At 44.3% G+C, this 17,035-nt stretch overlaps 1 protein-coding gene across 2 annotated transcripts in view; it reads right to left on the bottom strand.

The window, feature by feature from the left end:
- The window catches only part of lrrc14b (leucine rich repeat containing 14B), a 16,181-nt gene extending 882 nt beyond the window's left edge, over positions 1-15,299 (bottom strand). The window contains exons 1-3 of one of the 2 annotated variants that reach the window (XR_013495542.1): positions 14,284-15,299; positions 599-5,580; positions 1-238 (exon numbers count right to left, since the gene is read on the bottom strand). The exon at positions 1-238 is cut by the window's left edge and continues 882 nt beyond it. Coding sequence is in view for 1 of the 2 variants with exons in the window: in XM_078198333.1 (XP_078054459.1) it covers positions 4,935-5,580; positions 14,284-15,188 (1,551 nt within the window). In the remaining variant the exon portion in view is untranslated. Of the gene's footprint in view, positions 5,581-14,283 lie in introns of both variants that reach the window. The other variant, XM_078198333.1, reaches the window with a different exon arrangement.
- Between the last annotated feature and the right edge of the window lie 1,736 nt (positions 15,300-17,035).

Genomic DNA, 17,035 nt, shown 5'->3' with positions numbered 1-17,035 from the left:
TCAGTTCTAAAAGGTTTACCCCTTATCCTAAAACTATGACCCCTAATTCTGGACTCCCCCGCCATTCTTTCTGAATCTAGCCTATCTAACCCTGTTAGAATTTAATAAGTTTCTATGAGATCCCCACTCACTCTTCTAAACTCCAGTGAATATAATCGTCCACATAGGTCAACATTGCAGCATGGCTCCATGTTAGTTGCAGGTGTCCTTGCAGCATACGGCAAAGGTCTATATCTACCTTGAGTACTAGGGTGGCATGGTAGCACAGTGGTTAGCACTGCTGCTTCACAGCTCCAGGGACCTGGGTTCGATTCCCGGCTTGGGTCACTGTCTGTGTGGAGTTTGCACATTCTCCTCGTGTCTGCGTGGGTTTCCTCCGGGTGCTCCGGTTTCCTCCCACAGTCCAAAGATGTGCGGGTTCGGTTGATTGGCCAGGTTAAAAATTGCCCATTAGAGTCCTGAGATGCGTAGGTTAGAGGGATTAGCGGATAAAATATGTGGGGGTAGGGCCTGGGTGGGATTGTGGTCGGTGCAGACTCGATGGGCCGAATGGCCTCCTTCTTCACTGTAGGGTTTCTATGACTTCTATGATGACTACCTCTCCGCTCAGATGCTTCCACATAGTTATTGCCATATGGTTGTGCCAGGGCATGCAGAAATGGTTGAGGGCATCTTGGCAGCATTGGCCAATTAGGTTTAACCGGTTCTTAATACCCTGGTGTACAATCCTACATGTAATGAAAGCATAGTGTACTGTGACTGAGATGATATCCAACATTATGGATAGTTAGGCATTCACATATCATTGGGATGGTATCAGGAGTCTAAACTTCCAGCTTCCTTTGGAAAGAAGGCTTCTACTGGCATTAACAGTCCACTAAACCATGGTATTGTCACTTCCATCAGAGTAGCATTTGAGTAACTAGTCTAAATTGACCTTCCTTTCATTGTTTCCAGACTCATCAGATATAGTGGGTGCAATCTTCCTTAAATTGAATGGACCAGCCAAGAAAAGCTGTGTGAAACTCGCCAGCTTCCCGATTGCCTTTCCCCCCCACCCTGAGTTAATGTTGTTCTCTGCAACTTCAGAGTGCAGGTGAGGATCACACAGCCAGCCGGAGGGGCAGGGCTTAAACATGCATGCAAGACCAGAAACCTGTGGTTGGGGTGCCCTTTTTAATGGGCATTCCAGTCTCAAAACTTCCAACACTTCCCCCACCCCAGGATGTCAAGACCCCAGGTAGACAAGGGAAACAACCCCAACCCTCACACAGAGCAGGGGTACCCACCTCCACCCACACCCAATTAAGGAGGGTAAACCTCTCCTGCACGTGCCCCCTTGGAGGTGCCTCTTGGATGTTCCCCCTGGCAGTGTCCCATTGCCAGGGTGCAATGCCTAGACATGTCCCTCAACCGTACAGGCACCTCCATGCCCCCCGTGATGTTATGGCGTGAAGCCCATTAATTTGATGGCTATGTATTTAAATTTGTGGAAATCAGAGGGCCTGAACCTGTTTGCGTCACTGACTGGAGGCAAGGATAATCTCAAACTGAGCACTCGCCAGCGCAAATCCCATCTTTGACTGCTCGCGAGATTTAGTGGCATTAGGGGATTTGTGCCCATGGCTAATAGGACTGCTAGTTCGCAGCCAGTGACTCCATTATGCTATCCATTACCTCCAGTAATGGTGTTGAGGGAGAAGTGAGGAAAATAACTAATATTAATGAAAGAATGACCTGAATTCATATCGTAACTTTTCGGATTTCAAGATCTCCACAAGGCACTTTACACCAAAGAATGTGGTAAACATGGCAGCCATTAGTACACAGCAAGCTCCCACGAAGGATAATTTGACAATGACCAGGTAATCTGTTTTAGTGATGAAGGTTGAAGGATCAGAACAAAAGAAATAGGAACTGGAGTAGGCCACTTGGCCCATCGAGCCTGCTCCACTATTCAATAAGATATGGCTGATCTGATTGTAGCTTTAATTCCACTTTTCTATCTTCCCCCTGTTACCTCTGGCTCCCTTGTAGATCAATAATAATTTGTCTAATTCAGCCTTATAAATATAATTAATGACACAGCCTCCCCTGCTGTGTAGGGTAGAGAATTCCAAAGATTAAGGATCATCTGAGAGAAGAAATGTCCCCTCATCTACACCTTAAGTGGAAGATCCCTTATTTTTAAACTTTCCCCACTAATTCTAGATTCCCCCAAAAAGGAGAACATGCTCTCAGCATTTACCCTGTCAAGCATATAAGACCATCAGACATCGGAGCAGAAGTAGGCTATTCGACCCATCGAGTCTGCTTCGCCATTCAATAAGATCATGATTGATCAGATAGGATAATCCTAAACTCTACTATCCCGCCTTATCCCCATAACCCTCGATTCCCTTACTAATTAAAAATCTGTCTATCTCAGCCTTGAACATACATAATGACCCAGCCTCAACAGCTCTCTACAGTAAAGAAATCCACAAGTTCATTACCCTGTGGAAGAAAATAAATCTCCTCATCTCTGTCTTAAATGGGCAACCCCTTATGCTGAGATTATGCCCTCTGGTCCTAGACTCTCCCACATGGGGAAATAACCTCTCAGTATCTAAGCTTTCAAGCCCCCTATGCCTCAATAAGGTCATCTCCCATTCTTCTACACTTGAATGAGTACAGGTCCAATTTACTCAACCTCTCCTCATAAGAATGTCTGTCCATACCCGGGATCTACCTAGTGAACCTTCTCTGGACTGCTTCCAATGCCAGTATATCTTTCCTTAGATAACAGGACCAAAACTGTTCACAGAATGCCAGGTGTGGTCTAACTTGTGCCTTGTATAATTTTAGCAATACTACCCTAGTTTTATATTCCACTCCCTTTGAAATAAAGGTCAACATTCCACTTCACTCCCCTATTACATACTGAACTTGACACTAGCTTTTTATGATTTATGTACAAAATCCCCAAGTCCCTCTGGGCTGCAATTTTCTGCAGTCTTTCTCCATTTAAATAATATTCAGCTCCTTTATTCTTCCTACCAAAGTGCATAACATCACATTTTCCTCCATTATATTGCACTGCCAAGATTTTGCCCACTCACCTAACCTGTCTACACCCCTCTGTAGACTCTTTGTATTATCCTCACCACTTACTTTCCCATCTATTTTTGTGTCATCCGCAAACTTGCCAATAGTACATTCACTTCCCTGGTCCAAGTCATTAATATATATTGTAAATAATTGTAGCCCCAGCACTGCTCCTTGTGGCACTCCACTAGTTACAGGAGACCATCCTGAAAATTCCTCACATCCAAATTCTCTGTCTTCTATCAGTTTTCCAATCCTCTATCCATACTAATATACTACCCCCAAAACTTATCTTATTAAGTAGACTTTTGTGAGGTACCTTATTGGACGCTTTTTGAAATCAACTCGGACACTAAACTCCCTCAATACCATAGGATTCTGCAGTCTCTCTGAATTTAAATAATATTCTGTTTTCCTATTCTTCCCACCAAAGTTGACAAGCTCACGTTTTCCCAGATTATACAATCTGCCTCATTTTTGCCCACTCACTTTATCTATATCTATTTGCAGACTCCTTCCCTGCTATAAGAGATTGAACCTGCAGTGTGGCAGTCACGTATTTATGGAATAGATGTAAAGGCTCTTGAAGGGCAGATAAGGTGTGTATAATCGTCATGATGTAATCCCCAGTCCTTTAAACATGAAAAAACAAGCCACAGGTGAGAGTTAAAAGAAAACGTAGTTCTAGTAGCTTCAATGGCTGTTTGTTGACATCTCCCTTTAGGCACTTTATAAATGCTTGGCTGATTTCCAAAGAACTACAATTAACAACAGGAACTTCTGTGTTCACAGTTTGTTTTTCAGCTTAAAGCCACTATTAAAGGATTAGTTGTCTTTGATGTGGGGTTTGAATAGAAGTTTGTTTTTGTAAGAGATTAAAGTACTTGAAACTTAAAACAAAGTTTGATTGAACTGTCATGAATGGGTTTTTTAACCTATCAAGTCTTTATAGTGAGAAAAACAGAAAAGTCTTCAGACTAGTTGCTCAGTTGCATTGACAGAGGTCATTCCTACTCAGAGGCAACAGTGAAGATATGCAAGGATAAAAACAAATCAATTACAACAATTTAGACTTTCTTCAGGAGCTCGGTAGGTGAGTGAAGAGCAGAGCCACACCATCCAGGAAGGCATCAGTTTCTATCCTTGGTCAGGTATGTATTAGCTGATCTCAACTTACACAACCATAGTAATGCCACAATTTACATGGCCATAGTAATACTACAATTTGATTTCAGGTTCAAGACAGGGCAATTCGGTATCCTGTGGTCTAAAAACGAGTATGTCCACTTGTGTGCTGTGTGGCTATCTGTATCCGGACAAACTTTGGAAAAGGCCAGGTTTACACACTATTAGGATTAGGCCATGGTCTAATAGGTTACAGACACTCACTGCCGAGATTCACACAGCAAAATATGCCTCCGCTTTTTTGAGCTACTGGGACCGGTTGTCAATCAAGACGCCAAACCTTAGCATGAGTCATAGGATTGTGAAGTAGGGGGGAAAAGTCATATCCTAAATTATAAATCATAAAGACAGATAGCACAGAAGGAAGCCATTTTGTCTGTCATGCCAGTGCTAGCTGTTTTGAAATGGTCACCCAATTAATTCTACCCCCCACTGCTCTATCCCCATACCTCTTCAATTTCTATATATTCCCAACAATGCATCCAATTTCCCTTCAGAAAGTAATTAACTTAATCTGCTTCTACCATCCTTTCAGGAGCTGCATTTTAGATTGAAACAACTCGGTTCAAAAAATAACAATTCTCCCATTCTATTCCCTTGTTGTTATATGAGCAAAAAAAATGGAATAATGATGTGTTTCTGCCTCTTTGTTTCCGTGTGTGTTAATCCTCCTTTTTCAAAGCGGTTAAAAGGTTGGAAATAGCATCTGTGAATGACTGAAGCAAAACCACACTAAGCTCATTGCTAGTCTCTTGGATGCTGGCATCAAAGCTGCCAAATAGTGGAGTGGAAACAACGATATCGTTTCGATTGGCCCGTGACAATATCGCCATTAATTCCTGCTTTGTCTCCTCGAACATCCCCCGATCATATTTCACCAGGTTCTCATCGGTGAGTGGGTAGATGAAGGTTGCTGGGTAGCAATCCTTTGGAACCGGAAACTCGACTTTGCAGAGGGCGGGCAGCTCGGTGAACAGTTCAAAGAGGCGACGGAGGGATCTTGAGGTGAATGGATTGCCCAGGAAGGTGAACTCTGTCAACCTTTTGCAGGGCTCCAAGGCTAAGAGCAGCAGGTTGATGTGCTCGTCGCCCAGGTTGCATTCCTCGAGGGTCAGGCTCCTCAGAGTGTGGGACGCACGGCCAAGCAGTTTGAAGAAGGTCGAAGGGAAGAGGTCGGCTATGCTGTGCCCACTCAGGTCCAGCACTTCCAGGTATTCAGCGTGCAGGCTGTTGGCCAGATAGGCCATGTCAACATAGTTCAAGCAGCAGCTGGACACATTCAGAGAGCACAGAGGAGTTTTTAAAGGGCTGCAGGGCAAATAAAAAAATGAGGAAAAATAAAAGATCACAATTCGAATCAACAAAGAAGAAAGACATTTATTTATATAGAACATAGAACATAGGACATTACAGCGCAGTACAGGCCCTTCGGCCCTCGATGTTGCGCCGACCAGTGGTACCAATCTAAAGCCCCTCTAATCTACACTATTCCAATATCATCCATATGTTTATCCAATAACCACTTGAACGCTCTCAACGTTGACGAGTCCACCACTGCTGCAGGCAGGGCATTCCATGCCCTTACTACTCTCTGAGTAAAGAACCTACCTCTAACATCTGTCCTATATCTCTCACCCCTCAATTTAAAGCTATGTCCCCTCGTGCTAGCTAACACCATCCGAGGAAAAAGGCTCTCACTATCCACCCTATCTAATCCTCTGATCATCTTGTATGCCTCTATTAAGTATATAGCTCCTTCCATGACCTCAGGGCATCCCTCAGAGCTCAATGAGGGCAGTTGAAGCATAATCACTGTTGTATTGTGTAAAATACAGCAGCCAATTTGTGCCCAGGCTCAATTGGTTAAATAGTTTGACTCTGTTCCTATGCACAGCAAGCTCCCGCAAACCGCAAGGTGATCATTGTGATATATGTACATAATGTATGTTGAGTGTGTACTGCCCCTTTAAGAGTGTGGATCAGGTGACTTCTGGTGGATTAGCTCCTCCCAGTTTGGGACCCAGTTCTTCAGTCTTAGATTTGATTGTGGAATTCACTGCAGAATAGGACACACCTACAATAAAGAGCTCCCCAGTGTTCAAGTTACCAGGTTCTTCAGGCGCCATAAGTTGATGGGTGCATTCATAATAACCAGCTGAGTTTTTAAAATGTTCACTAACAGAAAAATATTAGCCAAGTCACCAAAGAAAATTCCCTTGCTTTCCTTCAAAAATAATGCCATGGAATCCAGCTGAGAGTAGGCAGGGTCTCAGTTTAACACTTCATTTGAAAGCGAGCATCTCTGGCAATGCAGCACTCCCTTAGCAGTGCACTTGGATATCAGCCTTACTTGTTGTGTTCAAATCCTCGAATGGGGCTTGAATCCACAAGCTTTCTGACTCAGACGAGGAGGCTACCTACTGCGCCACGGCTCAGACACCAGCATAAGGATTGAATAATTTAATGTATCCTCTCAAGGCACCTCAAAGCGTTTCACTATCAATGAATTACTTCTTGCAGTGTGGTCATTGTTGTAACGCAGGAAACAAGGCAATGAATTTGCACATGGCAGGAGCCTATCAGCAGCAATAAGATGAATGACTAGGCAATTTGTTATTTTATGGATTAGCTAGTTGAGGAATAAATATTGGCCAGGGCAACAGAGCAAACTTTCTATAGTGATGATGAAGGGTCATTATATCGCCCTGAAACGTTAACTCTGTTTCTCTCCATGGATGCTACCTGTCCTGGGGAATATTCCCTGCATTTTCTGTTTTTGTTTCAAATTTCCAGCATCTGCAGTATTCTGCTTTTCTATTAGGAAGAACTCCCCCAGCTCTTCATAGAATGCCTACAGCGCAGAAGGAGGCTATTCGGCCCATCAGGCCTGCACCGACTTTCCCACAGATCATCTCAAGCAGGCCGTAGCCCCAAGTATTTGCTTCACGAATCCCCCTGACCTATACATCTTGGGGACATTAAGGGGCAATTTAGCATGGCCAACCCACCTAACCTGCACATCTTTGGAGTGTGGGAGGAAACCGGAGCACCCGGAGGAAACCCACGCAGACACGGGGAGAACAAACACAGCACAGACAGTCACTCAAGGCCGGAATTGAACCCATGTCTCCGGCGCTGTGAGGCAGCAGTGCTAACCACTGTGCCACCCTGCCTCTTCTTCAAATAATACGATGGGATTTTTTATTGAAATGGCAGACCAAATCGCATGTTAACTGGATAATTTATGTATATGGCACATTCATACCTTTAATCTATATAAGTATTTATTTCAAGCAATGATCTCCAAATGTCTGGCCTGCCTTCATATTTTGGTCTGATTATATTCCTGTGAAGAGGCTCAGGATGTTTCACGTTGTTAAAATCACAATGTAAATGGAAGTTGTTATTATTGAGCATTCGCAGCATTTTCTCTTCCATCCAGTATTGGCTGCTACAAAGAGAAATTAGGAGTAAAGATGTGTCTAATTAAGGGATGCCTTCATTGCCAAATAATTGGAAGTGTGAGCCTGGTGTTTGCGATTGTCTCCTCCCTCGAGACAGTCAGGAAGGCGAATATGAAGGTTATGACTCTGTGAACCAGCTGTCTTGGTGTTTTCGGTCAGCCAGTATCTCTTTCGTAGCACCTGTTATTAAATGCTTGCCATAATCAGACTCTGGCCTGAGATCTGGGTCTTAAGTCTGCATTTGTGCAATTATATTGGATATTTACAATTTATTTGAAACGGCAAGTCCAGAAAAGGTTGATGCCATTCGATTGGTCTGAGAAACAAGTAATAGGTTTCACTAAATGTCCCTCCGTTAACATATTTTGAATCTCTATCACATACCTCGGACACACGTGAGGTTAAAGCGGCATGGTGGCACAGCGCCAGGGACCTGGTTTCATTCCGGCCTCGACTGACTGTGTGGAGTTTGCACGTTCTCCCTGTGTCTGCGTGAGTTTCCTCCCGGTGAGGTGGCATGGTGGCACAGTGGTTAGCACTGCTGCCTCACAGCGCCAAGGATCTGGGTTCAATTCCCAGCTTGGGTCACTGTCTGTGTGGAGTCTGCATGTTCTCCCTCTGTCTGCGTGGGTTTCCTCCGGGTGCCCCGGTTTCCTCCCACACTCCAAAAGACGTGCTGGTTAGGTGGATTGGCCATGCTAAATTCTCCCTCAATGCACCCGAACAGGTGCTAGAGTGTGGCGACTAGGGGATTTAACTTCATTACAGTGTTAATGTAAGCCTGCTTGTGACTAATAAACAAATTTTAACTTTTACTTTTTACTTTGTCTGTGTGGGTTTCCAAAGATGTGCAGGTTAGATGGATTGCCACATTAAAACGCCCCTTAGTGTCAGGGGGATTAACAGGGTAAATATGTGGGGTTACAGGGATAGAGCCTGGGTGGGATTGTTGTCGGTGCTGGCTTAATGGGCTGAATGGCCTCCTTCTGCACTGTAGGGATTCTCTGATTCTATGATAACCGATTTCAACAGATTGGCTGCATAAATCGGCCAGGTGCTGAAAATCGTTCCAGTACCGCTTCATGGTAAGGGAATTAGGGGTTATAGGGATCAGGCGGGTAAGTGGAACTGATCCACTTCAAATCAGCTATGATCTTATTGAATGGCGGGGCAGGCTCGAGGGGCTAGATGGCCTACTCCTGCTCCTATTTCTTATGTTCTTATGTTCTTAAAAGAGTTAACAAAGTGAGTGTTGGTTCTGTAGAAAGTGTATCTGGGGAATTAATAATGGAAAGTAAGGAGATGGGACATGAATTGAATAGGCATTTTGCATCAGTCTTCACAATAAAAGATACAAGCAACATCCTAGAAATAGCTGTAAATTACAGACTGGAAGGGAGAGAGGAATTCAGGAAAATTACAATCACTGGAGAAGTGGTATTGGATAAATGGTTGGCGTTATGAGCTGGTAAATCCCCACGTCCTGATAAACTTCATCCTAGGGTCTTAAAAGAAGTGATTAGTGGGATAGCTGATGCACTGGTTTTAATTTTTCAAAGCTCCCTGGATTCGGGAAGACTCCCTTAGTTTGAAAAATAGCGAATATAACTCCTTTATTCAAAAAGGGAGGGAGACAGAAAGCAATGAACTACAGACCAGTTAGTTTAGTCACAAGGAAAATGTTATCGGATATTATTAAAGATGTTGCAGCAGGCACTTGGAAACATTTAAGCCAATCCGATAGATTGGTTTTGTGAGAGAGAAATCAAGTCTAAGTTTGGGTTCTTTGAAGGAGTCGTGTGCTGTGGATAAAGGGGGACTGGTGGATGTACTGTACTTAGATTTCCAGAAGGTATTTGATTAAATGTCACATCAGAGGTTATTGTAGAAAATAAAAGCTCATGGTGTATGGGGTAATATATTGGTATGAGTAGAAGATTGGCTGGCTAACAGGAAGCAGAGAATGACATAAATGGGTCTTTTTCAGGTTGGCAAGATGTAATAAGTGGTGTGCCACAGAGATCAGTGCTGGGGCCTCAACTATTTACAATATATATAAATGACTTGGATGAAGGGACAGATGGTATGGTTACTAAATTTGCCAATGACATAAAGATAGGTAGGAAAGTAAATTGTGACGAGTATGTAAGAAGGCTACAGAGTGACACGGATAGGTTAAGTGAATGGGTAAAGTGTTGACAAATGGAGTATAATATGGGCAAATGTGAACTTGTCCATTTTGGAAGGAAGAATAAAAAAGAAACATTTTATCTAAATGGTGAGAGACTGCAAAGCCCAGAGGTTTAGCGAGATCTGAGTGTCCCAGTGCATGAATCACCTGTATGCAGGTATAGCAGGCTGCTAATAGAATGTCATTGTTTATTGTGAAGGGAATTGAATGCAGAAGTAGGAATGTTATGCTTCAGTTATACAGGACAGGGCACTGGTGAGACCACATCTGGAGTAATTTGTACAGTATTTGTCTCCCTATTTAAGGAAATATGCAAGTTAGAAGGAGTTCAGAGAAGGTTTACTGGACTAATACCAGGAATGGGCAGGTTGTTTTGTGAAAGGATTGGGTATATTGGGCTTGTACACACTGGAGTTTAGAAAGGTAAGAGGTGACTTGATTGAAACCTTTAAGATTCGAAGATAAGGTGGATGTGGAGAGGATATTTCCCTTTGTGGAAGAACTTAGAACTGGGGGTCATTGATTAAACATAAGTGGTCTCATTTAAGACAGAGAGGAGAAGAAATCTTTTCCCTCAGAGGGTGGGAACTCACATCCTCAGAAGGCAGGGGAAGCAGAATTTTGAATATTTTAAAGGCAGAGCTAGATAGATTATTGATTAACAAGGAGGTGAAAGGTTATCCGGGGTAAGCAGGAATGTAGAGAAGGTGGAGAAGGTGGTGAAGAAGGCATATGGCATGCTTGCCTTTACAGGACGGGGCATAGAGTATAAAAGTTGGGGTCTGATGTTGCAGATGTATAGAACGTTGGTTCGGCCGCATTTGGAATACTGCGTCCAGTTCTAGTCGCCACACTACCAGAAGGACGTGGAGGCTTTGGAGAGAGTACAGAGGAGGTTTACCAGGATGTTGCCTGGTATGGAGGGGCTTAGTTATGAGGAGAGATTGGGTAAACTGGGGTTGTTCTCCCTGGAAAGACGGAGGATGAGGGGAGACTTGATAGAGGTGTATAAAATTATGAAAGGCATAGATAGGGTAAACGGTGGGAAGCTTTTCCCCAGGTCGGTGGTGACGTTCACGAGGGGTCATAGGTTCAAGGTGAAGGGGGGGAGGTTTAACACAGATATCAGAAGGACATATTTTACACAGAGGGTGGTGGGGGCCTGGAATGCGCTGCCAGGCAAGGTGGTGGAGGCGGACACCCTGGGAACGTTTAAGACTTATCTAGACAGCCATATGAATGGAGTGGGAATGGAGGGATACAAAAGAATGGTCTAGTTTGGACCAGGGAGCGGCGCGGGCTTGGAGGGCCGAAGGGCCTGTTCCTGTGCTGTATTGTTCTTTGTTCTTTGTTTTGTTTGTAGAATGGAGGTTATAATAAGATCAGTCATGATCTTATTGAATGGTGGAGCAGGCTTGAGGGGTTGAATGGTTTACATCTGCTCCTGGTTCATATCTTGCCATGTTCTCCTCCTCCTTGTGCTGCCACTCCTCTGTTTCTTCACCTGATGGTGATGGCAAAAGCTATCCCTTTGTGATGACAATATTGTGCATCATGCAGCATCCCACCCAAAATGTTGATATCCCGCCAGCTGAGTGCTGAGGGGCTGCTCCAGAATGGTCCAGGCAGCAGAATCATTGGTTCCACTTGTCAGTGGCCTCCTCCATCCTATCCCTTGCAGACACATTTCTCTCCTTGTACGATGTTGTGAGCTGGAGTCTCAAGATGTGTTGTCAGTGGATATCTCTCATCACCCAGTAGCCACCCTCTGGTGTGTTGTGGTGTCTGAACAGCAGGCTGCTACAGGATAATGGGATCATCACAGCTGCAAGGATACCAAGCATTGACCTGCATGATGTGCTGTCTACGGTCACTCAATAACCTCCGCTTACACAGGGGATGGCAAACTGCAAAATGTTGCTCACCTCAGATGCAAACAGATGTAAAAAATGTTCAGATCCAGTGGAAATGCAGCCATCAGCGATGACATTGATTACTCCAAAAAGCAGTGCTGGAGGAAAATCACTGTTTAACGCCTATTGATGTCATGATCTCTCTGCTCTGCATACTTCTAGTGGGTAATGCACTGACACCTTCGCCAAACTGATTTCAGAGTGTGCCCGCAAGCCACTTTTTTCAACAAAGAACACGCCCAGTGTCCAAAATGAAGGCTCAGTTGCTCACCCAAGATGTGATTTTTAAGTAGGATAAATGGTTTGACGGTAGCTGGTTCAGCAACACTTCGGGAGAGAACAACACTTGGGGGTGAATTTTCCCATTCCGCCCGCCACAGGAATCGGAGTGGGCAAAGGGCGAAACATGGAAAGGTCCGTTGAGCTCATACGGGATTTGCTGGCTTCGGGGTGAGAGCGGCCATAAGATCCCACCTTGAGATTTTCTACAGTATCTAAAACTTACATCCCCAGTCAATGTTCCATCGTGCTGGAACCAAGACCAGATGTAATGATAGAAAGAACTTGTAATTATATCGTGCTTCTTCTATCCTGAAGTATCCCAGGGAACTTCACAGCCAATCAAGTACTTTTATCATGTCGTCACTGTTTTAATATCAGCCAATTTGTCACCAGCGTTGTGATAATGACCAGATGATATTGGTTGAGGGATAAATATTGGCCAGGACACCGGAGAGAATGGACTTGCTTTTCTTTGATATGGGACATATTGTGTGTGCCTGAGAGAGCAGACAGAGTCGGTTTAACATCTTATCTGAAAAATGGCACCTCAGGCAATACCGCATTCCCTCAGTACTACCCTGGGGAATTTGACTGGACTCTGTGCTCAAGTGTCTGGAGTGGGTTTGGAACTCACCGCCTTGTGCCTCGAAGACTGGGATACACAATTATTTGGTCTCAGGGAATTAAAGGGTATGGGGAATGGGTGGGACATTGAGTTGAAGTCTAAGATCAGCTAAGGTTGTATTGAATGGCAGTGCAGGCTTGATGGGCCATGTGGTCTATTCCTGTTCCTATATCCTGTGTTCTTGTGGCAAGAGTTCATTCTTTCTTTATTCTTTCAAAGGACATCATTAATAAGGCCGTAATTTGTTGCCCATCCCTAATTGCTCTTAAATTGCTCGGGCAGTTAAGATGCAGTCAAATAGCAATGACTCTGGGGTCATAGGCCAGACCAGGTAAGGATGGCAGATTTCCTTCCCTAGATATTTAATTAAATACAGAGAGCATTAGTGAACAAGATGGGCTGTTACAACAATCAATTAGAGTTGTTCAAAGCTTATAATTCTGGAATTATCAATTGAATTTAAATTCCATTAGCTGCCTTGGTGGGACTTGAACGTATATCCCCAGAACATTAAGCTGGGCCTATAGATTGCAGCATTTTTTTTTCATTCCTTCATGGGACATGAGCATCACTGTGGCTGGCCAGCATTAATTGCCCATCCCTAGTTGCCCAAGTGAGAGTCAACCTCATTACTGTTGTTCTGGAGTAATGAACAACATCATTGTGTAGGCCAGACCAGGTAAGGAAGGCAGATTTCCTTCCCTAAAGGACATTAGTGAACCAGATGGGTTTTTCTGACAATCCACAATGGCTTCATGGTCATCGTAGATTCTTAATTCCAGATATTTTTTATTGAATTCAAATCCCACCACCTGCCTTGGCGAGATTCAAACCCAGATTCCCAGAATATTTAGTGACGTTACCACTATGCCACAGTTTCCCTTTAAGAGTCCATCCATTGAACCAGAGCTGAAATCTATGTGGTCCTCTGATGAAGTGTGATAATCTGATCATGGCCCATGAATGTAATTCAATCTCTATCTTAAAGACATGAATTCTGTCCTCATTTTTATTTACCATGTCATCAGCAAGTGCAGTAGAATTAATGGAAGCAGTTTCATTAGAAATTGCATTGGAATATATAGTGGAAATATAGAAAGTGGATGCCCCTGGATTACTTTTTTTTAATACAGAGGGTAGAAATTACTCTGGTAATATCACCATGTTAATATTAAACAGGTTAAAGATTCCCTTAAAATAGTGAAATAAGGAGCTTGAAATGAGTTCAGGAAGGGCTCAAAGCTCCTCAGTCTGGAGAGGTGGAGTGACAATGGGCAAAATAATAATATCCTTGAAAATCATTCAAACATGTAAAATGTATAGTGAGTACAAGGCCATCAAACCTTCTCCTCATGCATGAAGGCTAACACATCAAGTAGATATTTCCTATCACCCCCTCCCCATGCAGCCATGTAATTTCCTGGGAAAGGCAAAAAAGAAAAAGTGAACAGGAAATGTTACAGAAAATTCCACTCCAATCTCTCGCCTAGGTGATTGAAAGTGATACTCTTGAATTTAATGGCTGTCAGATCCTACCTGAGTATCTTACGTATTCGTCCAGTTAGAGTGGAAAAAGCCACGTTCAGTTCTGTCAGAAATTTCATCTCGCTCAGCCTCTCTCCGATTGTCACCAGCAGAGGTTCATCCTCTTGTGTCATCCTGCGTACATCAAAGGTTCTTGCTGGGAGTGTCAGGGATGTGAGCAATGGCAGTGGCACCTGACTCAGGAGAAAGTCAAAATGTTCCATTTCTAGGCGAATGTTGTGGACCAACTCCAACTTCTGCAGGGTCTCCGGCTGAACCAGCTTGATGATATAAAAAAATTTCCTCAATGCCAGGCTGTCAGCCCTAAATTCAACACATCTGATCTTCAGTGGGCACTGCCTCCTCAACAGCAAGGCCTGCAACACTACTTCATAGTTCCGCTGTGTCACAAACACGTTCATTAAAACCTCAACCGAAACACCGGACACCAAATCATCGAGTTGACGGGCTTGTACCTCCACCAGCAAATCAAAACAGGTCCTTGCCATCAACTCAGTCCTCCCCCACCTCCCCAGGGCCTTCCCGCAAGCACAGGCCTGGAATTCGATGTCACTGAGTCCCGTTAGATCGACCACTTTCAGTCTCTTCGAATATGTCGTTGAGCTGTTCAGAACATAATCCTTCAGGCCTGTTAGACACGCCTGCAGACAAACATGGCAGGTCCTGTTGCTGAGATCCTTCTCGCAGTCCGCTGTCTTCCCCAAGAGTTTCCCGATGCTGAATTCCGCCAGTGGCCACTTTTCCACTAAATCGTGGACCACTGCGGCCTGCTCCAGCAGGTAGCTGGCTTTGAAGAGCAGAGGGTACAGGTTTTGTGCCACGCAAGCAATGCTTCTCTGAGCAATTTGGGCATCTGATACCAAGGCCTGGGCACTGATGAACCGCAAAGTCTTCATTATTACCCGGTTCCGTGAGTTTTGCCACTTTCTGTTTTTAACCCAAGGTAACGTACGATGTTTTGACAGGCTGAGTAACTCGTCCACATTTGTGCTGTATATTTTTAGCACTGTATCAGCTGCTCCCTTTCAGATGAGAGTCATCACTGTCATGTGCTCGAGCACAAATCTATTTTAATAATTACTGGCTAGACTGATCAGGGAAATTGTGAGGACGTTAGAACTGTGACTTTGTTCTCAGCTATCTAATGAGGAAACATATTTCTTAAATCTAATGAAGAAATCTAATTGATTTGCTCAATCAATATTGCTGCTGTAAAGTTGCTTGTTCACCAGTTTAGGGAAAATACATGTCGTCTATTTACAGGTTAAAACTATAGAGGCTTGTGGGCTTGTGACTGGAATCAGCTCCCGAGATTACTCTGAGTATAGAAGCCCACGTTTACCAGGGTGACTTCCCCACCCTCCTCCCCGATTGCTTACCGGGTCATGTGATTCTTAGGGGGGAATTTTCCCATTCCTCCCGCCACGGGAATCGTAGCGGGTGAGAGGCGGACCATGGAAAGGTCCGTTGATCTCAGGTGGGATTTTCCGGTTTAGGGGTGAGTGCAGCCGGAAAATCCCGCCCTTAGTCTGTCGATTGATCCTTCAAGGGACAATCACAACTGCTCCACAATGGACCGCAGCAGGTTTTCCACTCAAACGTTCCTCTTGATCACCAACACGTCAAATTGATGCATTACAACCAAAGTTAATCAGGGGAGGTGATAGCCGAGTGGTATTGTCACTAGCCTATTAATCCAGGAACTCAACTAATGTTCTGGGGATCCTAGTTCGAATCCCGCAGATGGTGGAAATTGAATTCAATAAAAAATATCTGGAATTAAGAATCTACTGATGACCATGAAACCATTGGCAATTGTTGGAAAACACCCAGCAGGTTCACTAATGCCCTTTAGGGAAGGAAATCTGCTGTCCTTTACCTGGTCTGGCCTACATGTGACTCTAGATCCACAGCAATGTGGTCGATCTCAACTGCCCTCCAAGGGCAACTAGGGATGGACAATAAATGCTGGCCAGCCAGCGATGCCCATGTCCCCCGAATGAATAAAAATAAAATCAAGCAGAAATATAACAGCAGCTTGCACTGATATAGCGTTTTTAACATCGAGGCACATCCCAATATGCTTCACCGATATGGAATCAAAACACAACTCAGCCCAACGAGACATTAGGAGAGATAACCAATGGCCTGGTCACAGAGGTGGGTTTACAGAATGATGTTAAAAGAGGACTGAGAGATTGAGAGGTGAAGGGATTCAGAGAAAGGAATTGCAGAGCATGAGGTCTCGGCTACTGAAGGGATAGTGTCCTATTTTGCTGTCGACAAATATGTTTCTTTCAGTCACTCCAGCTTTCTCCTCTGCTGAAGCTGTTGACTCCTCTAGGACATAATGGGCGGAATTTTATTGACACGTCCGCCCGAGGTTCATACGATCCCGCCCGAGGCCAACGGAGAATGCGATCCTCCGAGCCGAGCCCGCCCCCGGAATTGGGGCGGGCGTGCTGGTAAAATTCCGGCCAATGTCCTGTAGTTGTTTGTCTATGTGAGGATCACCCCTCCCAAAGATGCTGATTCACGCGAGTGGTCAGATACGCAAATTCTAGTTTTTCGGTCGGGATCACGCAGGAAAACGGCGGGAACACCAGGTAAGTCATTTTAATCTATTTTTAATGTGATTTCAGTGTAATTATCAGGCCCGGGACTGAATTCTCCAGGCCCAATAGCATCTCCTACCCCGCCAGTACAAATTCACTGGGTGTGGGGGGTCCCGCTGCCACTCTGC

Source organism: Mustelus asterias, chromosome 2, assembly GCF_964213995.1.
Source record: "Mustelus asterias chromosome 2, sMusAst1.hap1.1, whole genome shotgun sequence".
NCBI classification, from domain to species: Eukaryota; Metazoa; Chordata; class Chondrichthyes; order Carcharhiniformes; family Triakidae; genus Mustelus; species Mustelus asterias.
The sequence above is the reverse complement of the archived record's forward strand: the minus strand, read 5'-3'. Positions and strand labels throughout refer to the sequence as shown.